Here is a 14,210-nt window from a genome sequence, read left to right on the forward strand (position 1 = left end):
GTTCACCACAAACAGTTTATTATTTAGCAAGGAGATTAAATGGTTCAGGGACTTAAAGTTCAATTGGAGTGCATCATTTGAAAAAAAAACTAAATTTCAGTCAGCAGTTTGGAGATTATGTTATACATTAATTTATAAAACCTTGGTATTTTTTTCCACACAAAAGCTCCACACATTTTCTTCCATGTTATAGCCATTATCTCCTTGTGTATTGCCTGTTACTGCTTGTGTCAATACTTTTTTGTGTATTTTTATTACAAAATGTAGCTGCACATGAAAATGGATATTATTAAACTTTAAGTTTGAAATACGTGTGTGTTTTTACTCTTAAATGCCGCACCACTTAAAAGGTTAATTAAATTTTCATCAGCATAATTTCATTCTCATTTTATCATTCATAATATTCAAATTAATTTCTAGTAACATTTTTCATGTTAAATACTGTAATCATGAATATTTAACAAAACTACATTTTATAGAAGTGAGGTCCTATAAACCTTGGATCTTGTAACCATCCATCCATCCATTATCTTTACCCGCTTATTCCATTTTGGGTCACGGGGGTCGCCGGTGCCCATGTCCAGCAATCACTGTGCGAGGGGCGGGGACAGGTCGCAAGTCCATCACAGGGACACATAGAGACAAACAAGACAAACAACCATTCACTCTCTCTCACACACACCTAGGGACAATTTAGAGTTAACAATCAGCCTAACATGCATGTTTTTGGTCTGTGGGAGGAAACCGGAGTAGCCGGAGAAAACCCACGAATGTACAGAGAGAACATGCAAACTCCACTCAGGAAGGCCCCTGGACCAGGATTTGAACCGGCAACCTTTTCAATGAGAGGCAGCAGCTCTACCAGTTGCACCACAGTGCTGCTTTTTTATATTTTTTTAATTGTTGGGCTTCTTGATCTGGGACCGGACCTGAGTCCCAATTTCGTACCATAAACATGAAAATGTGAGCTGGTATGACAATAAAATAAAAAAAAAATCCTTGAATCCTTAAAAAAATAAAAGAATAAATGCTTGCATTTTTGAATTACCAAGAAAAACTACAAATACCAGGAGGCATTCACATTCAAGGCTTCCGGTTTACGGTTACTATGGGAGACGGATGTAAATCATATCCTCAGTGTGTCCGAATCTGGCAACGCAAGGAATTCGATATCGCATTTAAACTTATTTTTTTATGTAGTTACCATCATTATTACCTGCAGAGACAGTCAGCATTTAGCATTTTGGGGTCATAAAAGTACAAACGAGTCTACTTTTGTTTTTGGAAGCTAACTAGTTGTAACTATGCTAAGCTAGGCTAACACAAACGGAATGAGGCCCCGTAACGTTTTTTAACCAACGTTAGTTTTGTGTATTTGGTTATATATATTTAATGGACTGTTCTGTTAATTTTTAAGAGTATTGTTATCATTCCGCCATCACTATGTTTATTTATCTCAGCAAGAAGGTGAGCATTTTACGGAACAATATTTATATCCTAAATTAGGCGAGTTGGTAACAACCAGGCTGTTAAATGTTTCGTGTGTCATAGATTGCTATTCCCAACAATATCAATCTGAAATGCGTTTCCTGGAACAAAGACCAAGGTTTCATTGCATGTGGAGGCGATGATGGTCTTCTGACAGTGCTCAAGCTTGAAACTCAGACAGGTAAGGTTTAAAACTGGGAACAGCTTTCAGAGGCTTTATTTTACTTTTAAGGTGCTTTGCTTGTAAAATTATGAAAGCACAGCTTTTTAAACATACATCTCAAAATGATATTTGTAAAGCAGCATCATTTTACCAGCAGTCCTTGTTTACTATACATGCACATTTTGTTTGCAATCGTGTTTTATTGCACCAGAAAAGCATCAAACTGTTCTTTTAAAAACTTATATGTTGATGATTTATTAACTTTAAGGTTCAGTTATGTGTCAGAGTATTTATTGTTTGAGTTGTTACAAAGCAGTTATGGGATTTGTTATGAAAGGAATCTGTCAAAATCTTAATAAGCCTTTTTGACTGAACTTTGTTTCCTCTTTGTCCCAATCCTGTAAAATAAAGTAGTACAGCTCGGCATGTTCTGCTGATCTGCAGTTATTGTGCTACAGATAACCACAATGTAAAACAAATGCAGTAACAAATTAACAGAATCTGAACTGCCTTTCTTTCAGATGATGTGAGACTTAGAGGTCTTGCTGCACCCAGCAGCTTGTCCATGAACCAAACTTTAGACGGACACAGTGGTAAGTTGTAAAATAACACCGTTCACAAACATTACATATCAGCACAAGCAAACACATGTTTTAAAAACCTTGACACTGCCTTCTGTTTTTGCATGGCACAATTATTCTCGTAGAATTCTGCATCTGATTCCACGAACAAATAACAACAGCACACCTATTACAGCCTGGACTCTTCCTGAGCTGGGCACTTCCTGCAGGAAAATCATAACGAAAATCAAATTTCCAAAATAAAAAGGTTTATAAAGTAGCATTTACTTGAACTTCTATGACATTTTAGACTAGATTTTTTAAAAGAAGTCTTGTTTGAATTTTTCATGATTTAACCTCACAGGCACAAACAATCTGGGCAGTCGATTATAGTACAACTGCAACATTTGTGATATAAAAACAAATTTAATATAAAATAGTCTTTTTTTCTTTTTTTTAAGAAAGCAGAGCAAATTTTAAATAGAAAAAATATTTCAGATGCTCAGTGTGCACTTGAAAGAAGAGGAATAAAAGTTAGCCATAGCAAGACAGAGTATGTGTGTGAATGGGAGGGAGACAGGTGGAACAGTGAAGCTACAAGGAGCAGAGGTCATAAAGGTGCAGGACTTCAACTTCACTGTCCAGGATCATGTGGACAGTGGAAAAAAGTTTTCACATTTCAATTTTTAGAAAATTTACATACATTTTAATGCATTTTCTAATATATTGTTATTTAAAATTATTATCTTTTTTGTTTGTTTGTGTTATTGTTTTTGTCTGGTAACGGCGTTTACTGATTTAAACACAAACAGGTTCAGTGCAGGTAGTGACATGGAACGAACAGTATGAGAAGCTGACAACCAGTGACCAGAATGGGCTCATCATTGTTTGGATGCTCTACAAAGGTGTGGACCGAAGCCAAACCAACATTTTTCTTCCTCTCCAAGAACATTGTCTTGTATACTTGTATATCTGTTTCCCCTGAGGTGCATGGTGCGAGGAGATGATCAACAACAGGAACAAGTCAGTGGTGAGAAGCATGAGCTGGAATGCTGATGGTCAAAAGATCTGCATTGTGTATGAAGACGGAGCAGTTATTGTTGGATCCGTTGATGGTATGATTTCTTAAATAAAAACAATCAATCCCATTAGATAAGTAAAAATTATTTCAATTGCTATGCACTGTGAGGAACTGGGTACAAATATGCTCTGTAGGATCATCACCTTCTGCTTGTAGGAAACCGGATTTGGGGAAAGGAGCTGAAGGGAAGTCAGCTTTCTCATGTTGCATGGTCATCAGACAGCAGAATCCTCCTTTTTGGCATGACCAACGGAGAAGTACACATCTACGACAATCAAGGAAACTTTATAGTGAGTTTATGAGCTTAGGTGTAATCGTTATCTTGTTGCACATACTTATAATGGGCTCCTCCTGATTTAAGTGATGCTGTTTTTTTATGAACAGTGAAAATGATGGGTAGCACAACCATGCTAGTGAACAGTGACAGTATGACTTACACTAGTAACAAATGTTTGTTTTAAAAAAGATTTGACCTTTCAGATTTATATCCACTTTGATTTTCTAAATGCATTCACATTAACTAGGACATTGTGTTAACTTGTTGTATGCTGTTGTGTTACAGAAGAAAATGACTATCAGCTGTCTCACCAGTGCAAGTGGACCTATCAGTATATCTGGTATCCACTGGTATGCAGGAGCTGGAGGTTATGTTGAACCAGACTGTCCATGTCTTGCTATCTGTTTTGACAATGGAAGATGTCAAATAATGTGCTATGAGAACGATGAGAGTGAGTCACCAAAAATCAGGCACTTCCTAAAGGTTTTATGTTATAATTTTACTGAAATATTTGCTAACAGTGCCACTCAATACTCCTGCCTTTTTTCTGCAGACCCAGTGTGCATTGATACTTTGATGAATGTGGTCAGTATCCAGTGGAACCACTGTGGCAGTGTGCTAGCAGTGGCTGGTTCCCTCAGAGTCTCTAATATGGAGAAAGAAGTCAATGTTGTGCAATTTTACACGCCATTCGGAAAGGTGAAAATGCTCATTTCTGCATCCTGTTAAGGGGTTGCATTTTTTTTCAGCCAGCGCTATGACTTTGTTCTCAATCTGTCAGAATCAGAAGAAAAGGTTGAATCTTTGTTGTCCATGTTGAGGATTGTAAAGTTCTATGTAAGTCGATTTTCTCAAAGACCACTAAATAATGTGTTGAATAGTCACAAAAAATATATATCCATGATAAAATGTATAGATATACCTTTCATAAATCACACAGCCCAAGTTAAATGGCTTCAAACCACAAATGAAAATTGAAAGATAATGAAAAGAGTGTGATTGCTGTCATCATCATTAATTCTTACTAAAACCGATTATTAGCAGGACAGGTGGTACATTCTGTCAGCTGTATCGTACTGTAGCCGGCAGTCAGCAGTTTATTGTACACTCGTTTCTAACACGCTAACTTTAGCTTAGCTAAAAATAAATTGTAGGAAGATCAGTTGTATGTTCTCACTGTTTCTTTGTTTTTCAGCATCTAAGAACTCTCAAAGTTCCTGGGAAACAGATGTCAGGGATTGCCTGGGAGGGAGGAGGCCTTCGAATCAGCCTGGCTGTGGACTCCTATATCTACTTTGCCAATATAAGACCAGATTATAAGGTAAATGTTAACGCTTGTCACAGACAGTTCATGGAACTTTCTGTATTAAAAATTAGTCCAATAATGTTGATAACTAAATTTATGTTGATGTTCATTAACATTGGGCAGCACGGTGGCACAACTGGTAGAGCTGCTGCCTCTCAGCGAGCAGGTCCCTGGTTCAAATCCTGTTCCTGGGGCCTTTCTGAGTGGAGTTTGCATGTTCTCTCCGTGCATGCGTGGGTTTTCTCCGGGTGCTCCGGTTTCCTCCCACAGACCAAAAACATGCATGTTAGTCTGATTGGTAACTCTAAATTGTCCCTAGGTGTGAGTGAGAGAGTGAATGGTTGTTTGTCTCGTTTGTCTCTATGTGGCCCTGTGATGGACTTGCAACCTGTCCAGGGTGTACCCCGCCCCTCGCACAGTGTTTGCTGGACATGGGCACCGGCGACCCCCGTGACCCAAAATGGAAGAAGCGGGTAAAGAAAATGGATGGATGGATGTTTACAAGATTTGTTTGTGACTAGTGGTCCTTTTGACTACATTTTTCTGTGTTTTTTCAGGATGAATTGATTTATGAAGAATTATTTATGATCACATTGAAAACTCAAATGAAATATAAATGTAGTGTGAGAGAAATCAAATATGTAGCATATGTTTCTCACCCTCTAAGTTCTGTCAGAAGTGGATACAGTTTTAGAGTCAGCAATCATTTCTCCTGGCCACTTAACTTTTATAAGTATTTTATTTAATTCATTTTTTATGTGCTTTAACAGTGGGGCTACTGTTGCAGCACTGTGGTGTATGCGTACACAAAGCCAGAGCGCCAGGAGTACTGCGTAGTATTCTGGAATACCAAAAATAATGAGAAGTTTGTCAAATATGTCAAGAGCTTGATGTCTATCACTACTTCTGGAGACTTCTGCATCCTGGCTAGCAAAGCCGACGAAACCCAGCCTCAGGTAGAAAAAAAGACTTTGCCTATTCTGCTTCATTTTTTAGTATGTTCCTAATTTTTTCTGAGTAAAATTACAAAAATAGGATAAAAAAAAAAAAATGACACCTTATTTGGGTCATTTGTTGTCACACAGAAGGATGCCGAGTCAGAATCTGGAAGTCCTGCAAAAGTACAGTGTTATTCATTTTAACATCTTACATCACAAAAAAAAAAAAAAACTTTTCTTTATACATAATACATATACCGGTATTGACTTTTTGAATAAACTCACTTTACTGTGTTTTTTTTTTAGTATGTCCTGATTTTGTGCAACTCCATTGGAACTCCTCTGGACTCAAAATACATTGACATTGGTGAGTTTTGACTAGAAGTGACACCTGTGTGTCTTGCAACCTGTTGAGAAAATCAACAAGTGTTTTAAATTGTATTGAAATGATCATAGTTGTGATTTGAAACATTGTTCAAGCAGTTAGAACAGAAATAGATTCCAGAAAGCCGACATGTTCTTTTCGCTGAAAGCATAGAATATGTTCGTATCACAAGTATTTAGTATTCTCTTTACATTTTCTGTCACTTTGTCTGTTTAGATCCACTCTTTGTTACCATGACAAAGACTCACGTCATTGCTGCATCCAAAGATGTTTTTTACATGTGGCAGTACAGAGTGGCAAAGAAACTGACAGCACTGGAGATCAACCAAGTCACCAAAACAAAGAAAGCGTGGCGAGAGAGGTGAGTCTTTTCATGCAGATATACAGGTATAACATTTACCATCAGGCAAACTGTTATTTAACACGAAAAGAAGATTACAGAAAGGCTATGTTAGGGTTTCTAGTCCATGTCGTGTGATTACTGGAAAGCCTGTGCACCACAGTGTTTGATTCTGTGAGTCAGTGGGCGAAACCTTTGCTTTACTGGCTCACCATTACAGTGTAAAGTGTTGGTCCTGACAGAGCAATGAAAAGGATTCATTCAGTCATAAAATGCCACTGAGGTTCCAGACAGGTTAGGTGTGATTTAATGTCCTGCCAGGGTTTTCCTCACACCTGGACCACAAGTCACAACCGGAAAATGGACAGCTGTTTTCTGACTTTTTCTCTGCTTCGCTCTCACTTGTTCCCACTTCCTGCTTCTCCAGGTTTTATCACATCGACAGCAATCCTTCTGGGACCAACGACAATGGGACAGATTTCTCCAAAGCCTTCACAGTAAGAAGTATTTTTGTCTCCTGAAGTGCAAAGACTTTTTAAAGACACAAAATGTAAAGGAAACAAACTAATCTGTATTTGATGCAATAAATCATTTTATTTAGAATACTTTAATCACATTGATATGATATACGCTCTAACAAAATGCTGCGCAAAAGAACTTTCCATTGTCGATGTCGTTGTTAAATTAAATAAAACAATTCTTGTATGCAAGCACCACGTTTCTTAAAATTTAATAAGTGATACTAATGAGTATTTTTTTTTTAAAAGAGTTAATCAAAAGGTAATAATCTGTTATGATCCTTTTTGTTTTGTTTGTATTCTAGGGAACTCGAGATCCTATCTGTGGTATTACAGCAACAGATAAAACCCTCATAGTGGTGAGTATCTTTCTGTTTGAAGGAAGAATTAAAATGTAAGCATTTATACCAAGATTAAAGTAAAAGTATCTGTCTTGTGTTGCTGGGATGCTCAACTGGTTGAGCAGGCCTTCCAGGTAAAAAGGCTGACCTGGGTTTGAGTGTTCCTGGATTTTCACTTCCAAGTAAAAGCCACAAGTGCCTAAATAAATCTTTTTTTTTTCCCCTGTTACTTTACAGGCTCGTGAGTCTGGCACCATTCACAAATACAGCCTTCCAAATGCTGCCCTGGTCCAGAAATACTCTTTAAACAACCGAGCCTACTATCTGTCCATGAACTGCAACTCCAGGTTAGCATTGATTGTGTCACAGAATGAGCTCCTCTGATAACCAATAATAAATAATCACATCATTTTCTGTAGTCGTCTGGCCATTATTGACATTGCGGGCGTGCTGACTTTGCTGGACCTGGAAGTTCGTTCCGCTGCAGGTGACAGGACAGGAAACCCGACAGGTGTAGGAGATCCATCCAGGTTTGAGCGCAAAGATGTTTGGGACATGAAGTGGGCAAATGACAATCCTGATTTGTTTGCCATGATGGAGAAAACCAGAATGTACATTTTTAGGGACCTTGACCCCGAGGCAAGTACTCAAAAGTTAAAAAATACATCAGAAAAATAACCTGTACAACTTGCACTATACTGTCTTATAGTCCCAAAGTAAACCCATCCTTATTTTAGTTATTTATTGTATTTTCATAACAGGAACCTATTCAAACTTCTGGATACATCTGCAACTTTGAGGACCTGGAAATCAAATCTGTTTTGCTTGATGAAATCATGAAGGTACATTTTTAGACCAAGAAACTTTTTTAAGTTGCATGAAACTTAACCATAACCAGCTTTTGTTCATTTTAAATATCCATAACTCAAGAACAGGGTGAACATTACATTTGATTTGACTTAATGTTTTACGTATGTTGATTAGTTGGTCACAACTATCTGAAGAATTGCTCATTCATTCCATAAAGAAGCTCTTTACATGCTGTAACCAGAACTGTATGTCATAAAGGTTACAGTGTCTGCTGACTGAGACATTGTTGGCTGTTTTTTTTATTTTTTATTTTAGGATCCAGAGCGACCAAACAAAGACAACCTCATCAACTTTGAAATCCGCTCCCTGAGAGACAGTCGTGCTTTGATTGAAAAAGTTGGCATTGAAGATGCTTCACAATTTATTGAAGATAATCCCCATCCAAGACTCTGGTAAATGTTAAATGTGACACTTATGATTTAGCCTGTGAAGACAGTTTTTTTTTATAGTGTTGGACTTTCCCTATTTAATATCTCCATATTTAGCAGCAGCTCGTGTTGCAAACACAAGCCATTTCCTTTGACCAATAAAAGTCAGTTTTACTGCTGATTAAACATAACTACAAATGTTTTGTAAATCTGATGTAGGGCAAACAACACTAAAGTAAAAATTCAAGTCCAGCTTTCAAATATTGATGAAATTCAGACTAATTAAAAATATTCATTTGAACTCATCAGTAACTGCTGACAAATGCTCGCACTTTCTATCTATAGGAATATGTTGATAAAGGATAATAATAGACTGAGATTTATTTCTTTGTGGTCTCTGGCTGAAATGTAATTTTTTGCAGAATTGCTCCAAAACTACAAACACTCTCTCCAGAGATATATAAAGTAAAAAAAAAAAAAATTCATATAAACCTAAAGCTCCATTCCAGCTTAAATCAAAATACAGTAACTTCATGGGGTATATAGTCCCATCGATGGTAATTGAGCACAATCTGTTTTTTTCTTTACATTCTGAACTTGCCAGGCGTCTGCTGGCTGAGGCCGCCCTCCAGAAACTGGATCTGAAGACAGCTGAGGAGGCCTTTGTCCACTGCAAAGACTACCCAGGCATTTTGTTTGTCAAACGCCTGGGCAACCTTCAGAGCGAGCCCATGAAACAAGCCGAAGTGGCTGCTTACTTTGGCAGTTTTGAGAAAGCTGAAAGCATGTACTCGGCTATGGATCGCAGGTACAAAAAGCCAAATTATCCACTTCACATGGGCTTTTGTTGAGCTCATCAAATCAGGTGTTTATGTGTGGCGTTGTGTGTCTCGGTAGGGACCTCGTCATCAACCTCAAGATCAAGCTGGGAGACTGGTTCAAGGTGGCCAATCTACTCACAAATGGTTCTGGAGCCTGCGATGATGCTCTGCTCCAACAGGCTTACAATGGAGCTGGAGACTACTATGCAGATAGACAGAAGTGGTATTTAATTTGTGTTTGTCTTTCTTTTCTTCCAAAAGTATTTCCATGCTTCCACAAAAACATTATCTACCTATAGTGGACATCTTGTTTTCGTTTGTGTTTTTTCCAAGAAAGTTTCACACTGTGCACTTCCAGACTATGTAGTACTTTTTAACAGTGTAATGCCCACATATTGTCAAACATTTTAAGGATGTTTGCAAATCGACACAAGAAAATTTAAATGATGGCATCTTAAAATCAAAATGTTAAAACTTTGACTATACCATCATTGAACTGCAGAAAAAAAACAGTTGACCAAAGCATTGTACATTACGTTCAAAGCATCGGTTAAAACATAAAAAAAAAAAAAAAACATTAACGTCAATTAAATAGATATACATTAAATCATAAAATTTAACACAATTTTTTTTAAGTTCTAAAACGTCACCATTTAAAAAATATATTGAACATGTTTTTTTTTCCTTTAAAGGGTCGATGCATCACATAATTATCTTAGGGGTCGTAATGAGGAGAAGCTGGCAGAGTGCTACTACATGTTGGAGGACTATGATGGGCTCGAAAAACTGACTGCAGATCTGCCGGAGAATCATACACTTCTACAGGCAAGTCATATTTTCAGCAACAAAATCTTCATTTTTCTTTCGGTCTTCATGTACATCAACATTATTTTTACTTTATTCGGAAATCTGCATTTCCCTTTCTATTGTCCATATTGCAGAAAATAGGACAGATGTTTACTAATGTGGGGATGTGTGAACAGGCTGTGAACGCCTACCTGAAGTGCAGCCAGCCAAAAGCTGCTGTTGACACATGTGTCCATCTGAACCAGGTGAGAGGCAGACAGAAACTTGTGGCGCCAGAGTTTCTAAGTGACACGTCGATCCTGAGAAAGCAGCAGTCAGCCTGGCACCTGCTGGCCTCCCCCATCCCGCGGATGTATAGTTAACTCTGAAGTGTGACCTCAAACTATGGTTTTCATAAAGGAAATTTGTAATCATACTGGTTCCTACTAGCACTCCTGGTGCCTGAGTCCCAGTAAAAGTTGATGCGCTTGTTATTATTAATTGTTGTTTCTCTCAGTGGAACAAAGCAGTGGAACTGGCGAGAACGCACAACATGAAGGAAATTAAATCCCTTCTTTCCAAGTATGCCTCATATCTTCTGGAGAACAATAAAACTCTGGAGGCGGTAGAACTGTATCGGAAAGCCCACCACTTCCTTGATGCAGCTAAACTCATGTTTAAGGTGAGGAAACAACAAAACTTCAGTTTTTCTTTCTAAAGCAACGCAGTCAGAATGAACTGAAACAATTTAGCTGCTTCTGAAAATGATACAAAGCTGCTTTAAAAGTATTCAGAGCTTGTTTTTTATTGTGTTGCAGATCTGACGTTTTCCTCTTTTATTTATGACATTTGCCGTCTAATTAATTTAGGATATATCAAAGAGCTTAAAGATTGTAAAATAATTATTTTACAAGGAAGCCTTTTTGTTTTCCTTCACTAAGTGAAAAGCCTACTTTGAATAAAAAAAATTGTCTTTGAAAAGTATTCTGACCAGAGTTCACTCTGTCTCAGTTTACCCACAGAACATCTGAGTTTGCAGAACTTGAACTTTGGTTTCACTGTTTGTTTCGACTGTGTGTTTTGGAGTGCTTCACATGTGACTACCAGCTCTTTGATATTCTTTTATATTCGATCTGTAAAGGGGGTTGTGGTGTGGAGAACAGTGGTGTGGTCTAATAGTTTTGAGGCTGCAGGTTTGAGCCCAGGTTGTGTCAGGAAAGGTAACCAGTGTAAAACAATTGACAAATCTTTCACATGAGTTTGCTCACTGTGGTGACCCCTGCAGAAGTAAGCAGCCAAAAAAAAAAAAAAAATACCGGTAATAAAAAAAATCTGACATTGGATCCTTAAAATTTTGTAATGATGAAGAAAATGTGGTGAAGTCTGACTGTCTGTGAGTGACCCATTTAAATCCAGATTCATTTTTTTAAATAAATCTTCATCAATACTCCAACCTTTAATGGCTACCTAATGAATATCTGCAGAGAACAGAACTAAAAACATTATTTGTTTTATTAGAAGGTCACAATTTTAATTGCTTTTTTAATTCAGTTTACGGTACTTAAAAAAAAAAAAAAAAAACGTGTTGATTTCTTTGTTTATATTATTTACATTTTTTTTTTGTACATTTAAAATAAGACGGAATTGCAGCTGTTTCTTCTTTTGGTTTTTCCCTCTTCAAAAACGGTTAAATCCTGTCATCTGGACCAGTTGACATGGTAAACCAGTTTGAACCCTGCTGCAGGCCTTGCTGCCCTTCCACTTAGTCTCTTAGACACATAAAACATCTACCTTCCTTCTCTGCATCATGCCAGCCAGCTCCCTACCTTTGCCAGTTGTCCCCACATTTAGAGTTGCCACCTTCAGTCCTACATTCTTCAGTTTCTTCTTCTCCCTCTGTCTCCTGACACATTTCCCTCCTCGTGGTCTTCGACTAACAGCAGCACGATTTCTGTCTGCACCCTGCTGGTCAACAGCGCCAGTCGCGGTTGTTGTTAACTCGGGCCTCGACCGATCTGTTATGGTGTCGCATAGATGAACTTACCCTACTTGTGCCCAAACTGTATTTATGGTGTCTGTTTGCAGATTGCAGATGAGGAGGCGAAGAAAAGGAGCCGACCTCTGAGAGTGAAGAAGCTTTATGTCCTGGCAGCGCAGCTCGTTGAAAACTACCACGAGCAGGTGAAGGCGTCCCAGCAGAGCAAAGTTAATGGGCAGAAGTCAAAGGTAAATTACTGCCACACACCACACAGTTTTAGTGTATAATCAGATTAAAGCCAACGATCTGTTTGTTTAATAAGCTTTTCATCTTTATTTTGCATTATTTATGAGCTATGAAATAAATGATCATAAACTAAAATAGTGAAGGTGTCGTTCATTAAAGTGTGCAACATTTCTTTTGCGCAATTAGGCAACATTTGCGCTTGCTGGCCTTCTAGAAGAAGATGCCACCTCTTCAGATAATCGCATTATTGACAACGCCTGGCGGGGAGCTGAAGCGTATCACTTCTTCCTGCTTGCTCAAAGGCAGCTCTACGCAGGCCACTCGGAGTATGCCATGCGCACAGGTATAACAGCACAATCACTTACCCAGAGTAGTTACTACTGTAACTGGTTCCAATTCAAAACAGCAGCTTTGAAGCATTACAATGATCATGACTTGACAACTGGTGATTAAAAGGTTTGTTACTTTTTAATAACAAAAAAAAGTAAATTAAAATCACATAATTATTATTTTCAATTCTCTCTATACTGTACAACTAATGGGAAACAAATCCGGAGCAAATACAACACCGACTTTGAGTTGATTTTAAGACTCTTCTGCCATCTAGTGGTGGTTAACTGTAATAATGAAAATGCTTTAACATCATCAGTGAGCAAAATCTTTTATTTCAACATAAGTCATCTGATTAAGCTTTTATTAAGCTTATTTTCTGTAAATTTATCAGACTATCTTAAAACTGTGCTGATCTACAAACAGGCACTTGAATGATGACCTAAAAGGTCGACCAGAGACAAAGACATTTAACACAAAGTCCCAAACTAGCAGACGTGTTGACAGTCTGGAGTCATTCAGTTTTAGTCAAACCAGTTAGTTCGAAGCATGAACGTCGATCTGCTGTAAAACTGTTGAGTGGAAAGAAATTTGTTTCCAAAGCTACAGTGAGACTTTGCCCTGTGTTCTCCATCTCACAGCCCTTTACCTGCGTGAATATGAAGACATCATCCCTGCAGTGGAGATCTACTCTGTGCTTGCCCTCTGCTCTGCAATGAGCCGGGCCTTCGGCACGTGCTCGAAGGCGTTCATCAAGCTGGAATCCCTGGAGAGTCTGAGCCCTGAGCAGCAGCAGCTCTACGAAGATCTGGCTCTGGAGATCTTCACCAAGTACCCGCCAAAGGACAGCCGCATGATCGAGGCGGATATCTCATTTTACGGGTGAGAGTCACCACAGAGTCAGAGCTTTATGATCCTTCTTTTTCTTTTTTGAATTCCCTTCAACCAGCTCTGCCTTCCTGTTTCCTTTCAGATCGGAAGGAAAAGTGCCCACGTGCATCGTGACAGGTCTGCCTATCCAGGAGCACCAGTTCTGGATGTGCAGTGTGTGTAAACGCTGCGCTCATGAACAAAAGATCAGTAACTTTAGCTACTGCCCGCTGTGCCACAGTCCTGCAGCGTAATGTGCAAAGTTTCATGTGAAGATTTTAGTTCAGGAAAGTTTTAAACGTGTTCTTTGTTTCATATAAATTATGTTAACATTTTAAGTTGGTCATTTTTAATATGTGTTTTTAAGCAACACAAGTGGATGCATCAAGTCGCAAAATATATGTTCAGCTAGCTTCACTTTGTGTTTTTAATTTAAAACATCTAATTAGCATAAGAAGCTGTAACTACTGTAGTGGGTGGTGGTGAAGGAGAACGAGGGCTGATGCTTTTTCCTCACTTTATTACACTTTTTTGCTTGCGTGTG

General features: G+C 38.2%; 1 protein-coding gene across 1 annotated transcript; it reads left to right on the forward strand.

Annotated features, from left to right (window-relative positions):
• The first annotated feature begins 1,376 nt into the window (after positions 1 to 1,376).
• wdr35 (WD repeat domain 35) lies at positions 1,377 to 13,933 on the forward strand. The gene is made up of 27 exons (XM_037695041.1): positions 1,377 to 1,467; positions 1,552 to 1,669; positions 2,173 to 2,244; positions 3,024 to 3,116; positions 3,198 to 3,326; positions 3,449 to 3,582; positions 3,855 to 4,020; positions 4,123 to 4,268; positions 4,765 to 4,890; positions 5,646 to 5,831; positions 6,120 to 6,180; positions 6,415 to 6,559; positions 6,966 to 7,035; positions 7,362 to 7,415; positions 7,635 to 7,744; positions 7,817 to 8,036; positions 8,159 to 8,239; positions 8,523 to 8,659; positions 9,240 to 9,443; positions 9,533 to 9,679; positions 10,149 to 10,281; positions 10,398 to 10,508; positions 10,760 to 10,924; positions 12,328 to 12,468; positions 12,653 to 12,809; positions 13,438 to 13,678; positions 13,770 to 13,933. Exons 1-27 carry the CDS (start codon positions 1,444 to 1,446, stop codon positions 13,918 to 13,920), a joined length of 3,522 nt encoding a protein of 1,173 aa, XP_037550969.1. The 5' UTR covers positions 1,377 to 1,443; the 3' UTR covers positions 13,921 to 13,933.
• The last annotated feature ends 277 nt before the right edge of the window (positions 13,934 to 14,210 follow it).

The sequence above is a fragment of the Nematolebias whitei genome, chromosome 21, assembly GCF_014905685.2.
Source record: "Nematolebias whitei isolate Nwh7 chromosome 21, NemWhi1, whole genome shotgun sequence".
Lineage (NCBI taxonomy): Eukaryota > Metazoa > Chordata > Actinopteri > Cyprinodontiformes > Rivulidae > Nematolebias > Nematolebias whitei.

Excerpts from the sequence above, each read along its gene's own strand:
- wdr35 (XM_037695041.1), top strand. The coding sequence starts at position 1,444 with ATGTTTATTTATCTCAGCAAGAAG. Across the intron at positions 6,181-6,414 it reads CTCAAAATACATTGACATTG|ATCCACTCTTTGTTACCATG; the intron begins GTGAGTTTTGAC and ends TTGTCTGTTTAG. Across the intron at positions 7,416-7,634 it reads CAGATAAAACCCTCATAGTG|GCTCGTGAGTCTGGCACCAT; the intron begins GTGAGTATCTTT and ends GTTACTTTACAG.